Source organism: Vigna umbellata, chromosome 4, assembly GCF_029865625.1.
Source record: "Vigna umbellata cultivar VRB3 chromosome 4, Vumbellata_1.0, whole genome shotgun sequence".
Classification (NCBI taxonomy): Eukaryota; Viridiplantae; Streptophyta; class Magnoliopsida; order Fabales; family Fabaceae; genus Vigna; species Vigna umbellata.
In genome coordinates this window covers 8,963,701-8,973,676 of record NC_142168.1, presented here as the reverse complement: position 1 = coordinate 8,973,676, position 9,976 = coordinate 8,963,701, and the positions used below count along the sequence as shown (strand labels likewise).

Here is a 9,976-nt window from a genome sequence, read left to right as displayed (position 1 = left end):
TCATACTACTTTTTTTTTAATTTATGCGTAAATTAAATTTAATTTATAAAACTATATTTCATTATTTCTTTTTATTTTCTTTTATAAAATTACGTTTAGATGAAGTTAATAATAGTATTTTACAGAAGTTATTTAATACTTAACGAATAATAAAATGTGATAACAAATGTACTGTCCGTACAACCGAAATTATACATTACTACAATTGGTCGACCATAAAAATGAAACAACTGAACGGACACAAACCCTAAAGATTCTTGAAGTAACTCATAATCAAATTTACATGTAAGCACGACTTACCTTCTAAATAACCAACATGTCATTTTTCTAGAAGTAATTTTTTTAAATATGTTTTTCATCCTCAAATTATTATAAAATTATATATTTTATCTTTAAATTTTATGAAAATAATGTAAAATATCATGTGAAAATTATATGTGAAATTTCATTTATTACAAGAAAAAAGTTTTACATGTATTTTGTTTAAAAAAATATTTTACATAATTTTTATAAAGTTTGAAAACGGAATAATTTATAATTTAATTTAAAAACTAAATACAACATTTTTTAGGAGTTTAAAATATATATATATATATATATATATATATATATATATATATATATATATATATTTAACTATTATTTTTTTCCTAAGTGAATTTAAGTGGTATAAAGTGATTATAGTTATAAGGTATCATTTCGTAACTTCTTACAAGTTTTCTCTGTATTGAGTCAAACTAGACTCAATTTAATCTATTTCAATTTTTTAGGAGTGAAATGATGGGAACAACTTTTTTTATTGAACTCAAGACCAACCAAACCTAACTAAAATTATTAATAAAGTTAGTTGTAATATAATCATTTATTTATTAACAAAATATGTATTTTTAAATAATAAATATCATAATTTATTTTTAAAAAAGTAATCTAAAATTTCTAAAAAAAATGCTTGAAAATTACAAATTATAGCAAAAAAAATTAAAAAATTCACGATCCAATTCATTTTACTCAGTCCAATTTGATCAAGGATGAATGAGACTGAGAATCAATAGTTGAAGATATAAAAAGTAAACTTGCTTTAGATGATAAGACATCTGTATGTTACTTTTGAAGCTCAAAGGATAACACGATGGAACATTTTTTTCTTTTTGCATGATCCTTGTTGACATATGATATACATATTATATTTATTATTATAGATGGACTTATCTACATTTCTACCAAATCCTATGGGAGCACTCTACATGCAACATTTGCTCCAGAAGAAGGACATTTATTTTATATGTTTTTTGTTTTATATGTTGTATAGTAAGTTTTACATTTTGCAATCATGTTCTTATAGTGAGATTTTGCATATAATTAAACTTTTTCTATAAATACCTAACTAGGTGTAACTGATATAAAAGGTATTAAAGCCACATCATTCTTGAATGTGGTCGATAATATATGATGACAGTTCTAAACACTCGTGGCTGATATACAAAAACGAACTTTGCTTCAACATAATGCGTTTTTGTGGAATAAAATTCTGGATTTGTGTGGCTTACAGTGAGATAGATTTGGAAAACGTCTATCAGGTGAGGTGGAGATTTTTTTTTTTTTTTGTTATAACCTATTTTCATGTTACATTACATTTAATCGAGTAAACTCTGTAGAAGATATTTTACTTTTTTGGGTACTCTTAGTATCACCATAAAAAATATATTTAATTTCCCCTTTCAAAAAAATAAAAGGATCTCCCATTGGTTTGGTATGTGTTAAGCTTAATCTAAATTACTTTTTCAATGTAATCAGTTTGTACATAGTTCAACTTTTTTTGCATTACTTACATGTAGGCGATAGATAAAATAAAAATATTATCCTATTAATAAGAAATATTTTCCTCGTTCAAGAGCCACAAAAGAACGACGTCATAGAAAAGAAATAATGATAAGATGATTGCGAAGAATAACTAGATATGGGTACCGAGACTTTGTAATATATTATTTATATCATTGTGCGTAAGAGCCTAACACTTGTATACGTTCAAACTTAACATTTTCTAGAGTACGTTTCTAAGTTTTAATTTTATTTATTTTTTAATATAATATTAAACATTACAGTTATATCTTTTCACACTAACCTAATATAAGTTTGACAAGTTACTATCAGAAGGAAAGGGACCGACGAATCCATCCGTTGTTAACCAATGAAAACCACTGTTCTTTTGTAACTAAATTTTTAAGCACTTTTTGACTTCAACTTTCTATTATATGCAATGTATGTGATCATTGACTTACCATTATATATATATATATTGGTGAAGCTAGGATTCTTGTGATGGTTTCACTTGATGAAAAATGATTGAAAACTATTGATTGGCAACAGCTTTTTCCATGTTCCTGGATATGATTGAGAAGGGTACTAAGGGTGGCAATGGCGTGATGATGCAGAGAGATATTGCGATGAAAAAAAAATCCTACATAGATAAATGCATCTAACTGAAATATGAATGTTGTAAAAATTTGGGGAATGTGTCTTGTTGGGTTGGTTTCCTTATAGGTAAGAGCAATTGTTTTTGTCATGGAAGATTATTCAAATGTATTACTTACACGGAAACATGTTGGCATTATTAACCTTCACGTATTGGAAGTAGCTTTCCTTAGCAACTTGAAGTGGACATTGCGAACCTCAATGGTGGAAAGCACGCATGCTCTCTACTTAGAACTCAAAAATACACCGATTGGGGCCATCTGATGGGTCCTTCGTTTCCCATTATGTGCTCACTCACAACTTTCTTTTCGTAAAACTATTATACTACTTCCCCATTTCTGCTTTTCTTTTTTCAGCCAACTCTTTTCATATTTTATTATTATTACCTTCTTTCTTCAAATTATCTGCAAATTACCCTTTCCCCCTTCTACGCCACCAAACTATATAAAGGACAAAACCAAAAGAATATGTATAATAAAATCAGTCATCGAATCGTACATTCCCAAAAATAAAGCCCTGCACTGGAACACTTAAAATGATCATATCAAACAATGATGTCCACGTGTCACAAATTTAGTTATCTTGGCTCTCTCTTTTTCACAATTTTTCATTTTCAATCATCCCTGGTATTTACAGAGTCATTCTTACAGAAAAATGTGTACAAAATTTAATGGCGGAGAAACCTCTTGGCAGTGGACCTAAAGGGACATGTGGAACTGACAAAGCCGTCAACGAGATGCAGATAGATGTTCAAATCATGACACTTGGCAATGTTAATACCCCTGAGGTACGGAGAATCCCTGCTACAGAGCCGAAGCTCCTCCCCAATCTCCGAGTACAACAGCCACTGTACCTCTTTCACGCGATTCCGCATCCATCCCTGAAAACTAGCCACGTGTTCACCTCCATTGTCCTCCACGTCACCTTCCTTTTTCTCCACCTCATCAAACACGAATCCCGGTATCTTGGTTATAACATCATCCGAGTTCACTATCCGCAACACCTTAGTCCCCTGCTTCTCCAGCCGCCGCCGAAAGCTCCGGTTTCCTACTCGGGGGCCGCCGAAGGAGATCACCGTCACATGCGGTGGCCGGAGAAAACTCTTTTTTATGTCATACGCTGCTAGAGTCGCCAGTGCCGCCCCCAAACTATGCCCGGTTATGGTCAAACTCAGATTTTCTCCTTCGTAAGTTTTAAGGATCCGAGCAATCTCTTTTCTCACCATATCTTGCAAGCTCATCAACGAAGGGTTGTCACTCACCTTGGACGTGTACAAACTCAGGAAGCCACTTTCCACCATGGCTCCGTTTTCTTCCACACTGCATGGCTCTGCTGCCGTGATTCCAGTTACAGCAGATGGAACCACGTTTGTAAGAGTGGCTCGAAGATTTTCGAGCCACTCAAGACACGTGGTGGTACCTCTGAATGCGACAACAATGTCTCTTCGACCCAGTCGTTTGATCTCTTCTTTGTTGTGACACACTGCTACGTACCCAATGTAGCTTGATTGTGTTGCCACCCAACCCGGTGCTTTGTCCACCCAGCTAGGTAATTTGATCCCCGAGGTTGCACGTAGGTGTTTGGTTACCCTGTAACCGGTGTTGCGTAACCCGCACCTTTCCAAGAGTATGCTCTTTGGGAACTTGCATGTGGCGTAGTTAGGGGAAGAAGGGTCGAAATCGAAGGACTTATACGCGGCCTCAACGAATTGGCCATAACGGAGAATCTCGGCGCGAAGGTTCTCGTCCAAGGGGTCTAACATACCGTTCCAATTGTTCATTCCTTGGTATTCCTTCCATCTCTTTCCAACTTTGTTCGTCAATGATGTCAATGGTGGTGACATTGACGACGATGATCGTAACTGAGGCATGTTGGCGTTCATCATTTTGTCCATTTTTTGTACGGGTTGGGTTGATTGAAGGAGGGTTGTGCTGTGTGGTCTAAGGAGGGTTGGAGCGTGGTGAAGAGTTCTCATGAGTGACACCACTGAGTAAGAATGAGGGAAAGAGAGTGAGATAATGAAGTTGTGTGCGTTGTGTTGGTGTGGTTTGGAGGGGAAATTTATAGGTGAAAGAAGAGTTGAGAATGGGAATGGTGCATTTACCGTATAGAGTGGGTCGCCTTTATGAGTGCAAGTTTTCGTCGAGATAGAAAGTTTGTGTGTGTCATATCCGTTGATTGGTATTTTTTATTATATCTATAAAACCTTATAGATCTTGGTTACGTAGAGCCATTTGGGTACGAACACGTTTGCAAAACCTCCAGCTTTGTTGTGCCGAGGAAATTAATGACCAATGTCTCATAGAGAGGATATTTTGAAACACTATAAAGTTTTGGCGGAAAAGATTCTTGAATCCTATTTACTGAGATGACTTTGTACTGTAATAATTGATAGAAATGTTTAATTAAGTAGTTATGTTTCACTTTTGAAAATTTAGGTTCAGATTTTGGGCATACTAATTGCTAGGTTAATGTCATTTACATGCAATAAATTTTCATGAAAAAAGAAACTTCGGTAGCAGCGCTTAAGTTGCTTACTAGGGTGAGCCAATCATTCAAGTTTTTTTCATCCCTCTTGGTCCCATTTTATGACATTGTCTTGTGAAGATAAATGAGATGGGACCAACATATTGTGTGATTTAGCCAATCATACAGCTGTAATATTTATATGAGAAACGATTCAAGGATATACATTTACATTTTTACATATCTTATAAAGATAAAATAGTTATAAAAAAAGTAAAATTTATATTGTTTTAAAAGAATAATAATAATAATAATATTAAATGAATGTAAAAAAATTATATATATTTAAGAAGCATAGTAAAAGTTTAAAAAATGTCTAAAGCCATGGCCCCCAAAAGCCACCAAAGAAAGTCTGTGAATGCATGACGCCAAAAGTGCCATATTGTCACCTTATTATCAACCCAAATTATTTATCTTTATTATTTGTATTTATTTATCTTTATTTTTATCATATCATATAATTTATAAATTTATCATTTTTATTAATTTTAAATATATCTTAACTATAAATTTGTTTTACATTATACATTCTTTTGAGTGAAAACTCTTTTTATTTACAAATACTCAATAATATCATTTAACTCAACAAAATAGAATTTTTAAACTCGCTATTTAAAAGACTTTTTTTTTCTAATGTATAAATTTAATAAACTTGTGATTCATCAACAATTTTTTTTTACTTTATTAAAATGTGCACTTTTACTCTTAATCTGAAATCTTTAAAATAATAAAAATAATGTTAAAACTAAAACTCACTAAATTATAATAAATATTATCTATTTTAATATTTTGTAACTTTCACGTATTCTTTGAAGATGTCATGGAGAAAAAAAATTATAAATTATCATTAACATTTAACTTTTAATCATCGTTAAACTTGTTGACATAAAACAATAATTATTATTATTATTGATAAATTAACAAGTTTATAAAATATATAAACTAATCTTGAAAAAAAAAGGAAAATGTCTATTCCATTCTCAATTTAGTTTATATTTAGTTCAGTCAATGTATTGTATTTTATAATGGAAGAGCGAATACTTCTTATTTTTTGGATAAAGCAATTTAAAAAGAAATGTGAACAGGCATTTGTGGGTTGAGAAGAAAGATGACCTCATTCAAATGGGGATAAGCGAGAGAAAAGTCAACTTATTCCGTATAAAATTATAGTTTTGGTCTTCAATTTATAAGTCTAACTTTCACCCTTTTCATTGTGCATGGTGTGTTATTTTTGTGGTATTTCATTATGCATGACATGCATTTGTAGCATATAGAGATTTCGTGGCTGGATTATTTAAGATGCACAGGGGAGATTCGTTGCATGCATTGACTAATAGTTGAAGCTTTTAATACACAATTAAAAACATGTGAATGAGTGGTTGAGTTCACCTATTTATGTTGTGAGAGTTGAGGTTTGTGGTGCATTTGGTTGTGTTTCATGTTGTGTATTTGAAAGGCATTGTTGGTTTTGATTTTGTGAAGTTAGGTTGACATTGTCAGTAAGAGAAAAATAAATATTATTAACGATCAAAATCCGTTCGAAAACGTTAAAAATTCATCAGTAATTAGTTTTATCTGACAGATTATCATCGAACCAAAATTCATCAGTAATAATGAAGTCGGTGATATTTACCAACATAATTTTATATTTGTTGATAATTTTCGACAAAAAAATTGTCGGTAATTACTGATGAAAAATACATTGGTAAATTTCGTCAATAAATATTGCAATTTGGTTCTACTTCTTCATCATCTCTCTTCCTTCTTCTTTGTTTTATGGTTTCAATTTTTTTTTTGTTTTTGTGCTTTTTCTATCCAACAAAATCAAATCCTCCTACCTTTATTATCATTTTATTTCTCCCTCACGGCCACACACTTACGACTTCTTCTCAATCCAACATTTCATCTTTACATCCAACATTTCGTCTTCTTCCCAATCAACTTCCAATTGAAAACCGACCAACACATAACCACACACAAAACTCGCGAACACATAACCACACATACTAGCAATTCTACGGCTATGACGGGTGAACGGATCAAGATTTATTGATAGGTAATGTATTGGTAATTAAATTTTTAAAATCCATCAGTAAAATTTTACTGATAACTCAAATTTAGTGATGGATTTATTTCCGTTAGTAATTTCATATATTTTTGTAGTATGTACGGATTACTCAACTGTAATCATGAATTAGGGTGGTGTTAAGTTTGTGTTGTTAATGAAGTACATTTGTGAAGACTAGGGTTGAGATTCATTGAGAATTGTGATTAGAGTTAAATGCAAGGTAAATATTAATGATGTAATAATAAATCTAATAACATGACAGAGAAATAATTTATTCTATTAAACTAATTCTAGAGGTGAAAAATTGAATTTTGAACTCCAGATAATCGATTATTTTGTGTTATTACATCACAAATTAGGTGAAAAAAAAGTCTTACAAAAATTAAAACTTTAAATGAAAGAGTTATTATGAAATAAAATTTAGCTAAAAATGAGGAAAATTTTCACTTTTTTTATTATAATTATACTTTTATTAAATATTTTATTTCTATGAATAAAGTTATTTTATCAAAAAAATGAATTATATGAAAACATTACTTTTGATATTGATAAAAAGATACAATCACAAGTACCTCCAACTCTAGAACCTTGAAAACAATAACTTCACTCTGTCTTATTTGACTTAAGCATGAAACCAGAAACTACCGTAGCCAAACAATAACCTAGGCTGAAAAAGGAAAAATATCAGCAGAAGACATCCATCCGACAATATTTCACCAACATAATCAAATAGGTAACCTATCACAAATACATCACTAGGTTCTAACATGCTAAGTAACTAAACAAATGGAATTAGGTAAGTTTAAATATTTTTTATTTAAAATTGTTTATATATCATAACAGAAATTTTTTACACCAAGTAAAATTAGAATGACCCTTTTTTAGAGAATTTCTTTTATACTCGAATCTTGACATCTTTAATACAAATTGAGAAATTTAATAAAACAACAAATAAATTTTCATTGTTTAGAATTCAGTTTGAATTTACCTACGCAAGCCATGGAATGTAGTTGAGTTGGGCTGCGATATACTTTAGAAGAAAAAAAGGTGAAAATTTTGGTAAAGAAAGCGAAACGTAGCTTAATTTGAACCACAGGGTGAAGTAATAGAAAATGAAAATATATTTTGAGAACATTGTTCAAATTCAAAAGTTTAAATAGTATTGCAGAACATACACCAATAATTGTAAGTGTAAGGACAAAGACACATAGTTAAGCATTTAAAGTCAAAAGTACAGTTGTTTACAATTGGGGATATTTTATTAAGGAGTATTAAGGACAAGGATTAATGACAATATTTAAATTAGTTATCTAGTTACATGTATTGGAATCAAATACTTGTAAAAAATACCTTATTATAAACTGGTTCAAAATATAAATAAGTCTTGTTAAAAGAAAAAAGTTAATTAAGTTTAATTAATTGTGTTATTTCGTGAAAAAATGAATTACGTTTCCTAAATTATCCTTAATTATATTCATCAGAAATGAAACTTTTCATTTTATTTTGAAGTTTTGCGATAAATAAAATTAAACCTTTAGTTGTATATTTTCTCTCATCTACTTGAAATTCTATACTATCATACAGAAAGGATTGTCTCTTTTGGTGTATACATTTTGTTTCTAATTTTATCTTTTAAGTGATTTTTTTAATTTAATCATTTTTCATTTGATTTTTTTTTCTAAAATTTAACTATTCTTTTAAACAAAATAACTATTTATAATAAAAATCATCTAAAGAAACTAAATATTACCTACAATAAAATTTAAAAAAAATATTTACATTTATTTAATATAATAATAATAATAATTTTATTACTTTTTGTAAAAAAAAGTGAAGATCTCACGTAAATTATAATAAAATAAAAGTATAACTTGATTATTGCATATGAAAGGAATTAACTTCATGTATGGTTTTGTATTTCACTAAATTTATTGCAGGACGCAATAGAAACTCTAAATAGTTGTTATAAATAATATCAATATTTTTTGTCTGGTATCAATATATATAAATATTAAAACGCTTAAGGTGTTCTGATCATTATAATTATAATAAAGTTATGTATTGATTTCTCTGATATAAATGTATATAAAGAATATATGTATATAATTTAAACTTTTTGTTCTATGTCCTTATATATATATATATATATATATATATATATATATATATATATATATTTTGGTGAAGCTAGGATTGTAGTGATGGTTTCGGTTGATGCAAAATGATTGAAAACTATTGATTGACAACACCTTTTTCCATGTTCGTGGATGTGCAAAATGTTTTCCATGCACATACTTACTATTCACAAATATCACTCACATTTTGCACATTTTACACATTTTGCACATTTTGCACATTTGCCAAAAAAGAATATATCGATCTAAATAAGATGAAAATGCCTTTGAAAACAGTAAATGTTTGTTAAACTTTTTCTGATTGTTCAAAAACTTGATCGTTGCCACGAGATGCATTAAATGTTTTCATAGACAAATTAACATTAATGTCAGGAATTAAAAACCTTTCACAAAGAGAAATGTTATAATCTAATGTCTAATTATATTTTTGATGAATTAAAAAACACAACAATGATAAGAAATTGTGAATTTTCCAGACTATATAAAATTATTTGATTTCTTGAGCATCGAGTTTTAAGGTGAATGATGTAATGCATGCCTACAGCTAACCCCGCAAACTTTTGAAACTATCTCCATATTTGGTTACCAAAACACGTTCTTTTGTGAATACTTCATTTTTTATTATTTTATTATAAAATTGGTTTTCTATGCAATCCAAATGAAGTAATCTTTTTAACTTACACACTTTGTTTTTTCAATGGCAGAATTTGAATTTTACCAAGTTTGGTATTAACACAAGGTGTGAACAAGAACAACCAAAATAAAGTATCAAAAT

General features: G+C 29.7%; 1 protein-coding gene across 1 annotated transcript; it reads right to left on the bottom strand.

Annotated features, from left to right (window-relative positions):
* Positions 1-3,076: 3,076 nt before the first annotated feature.
* LOC124840522 (phospholipase A(1) DAD1, chloroplastic-like) lies at positions 3,077-4,494 on the bottom strand. The gene has a single exon (XM_047316586.2). It carries the CDS (start codon positions 4,445-4,447, stop codon positions 3,140-3,142), a length of 1,308 nt encoding a protein of 435 aa, XP_047172542.1. The 5' UTR covers positions 4,448-4,494; the 3' UTR covers positions 3,077-3,139.
* Between the last annotated feature and the right edge of the window lie 5,482 nt (positions 4,495-9,976).

Coding starts and splice junctions, on each gene's coding strand:
- LOC124840522 (XM_047316586.2), bottom strand. CDS start 4,447: ATGAGAACTCTTCACCACGCTCCAACCCTCCTTAGACCACACAGCACA.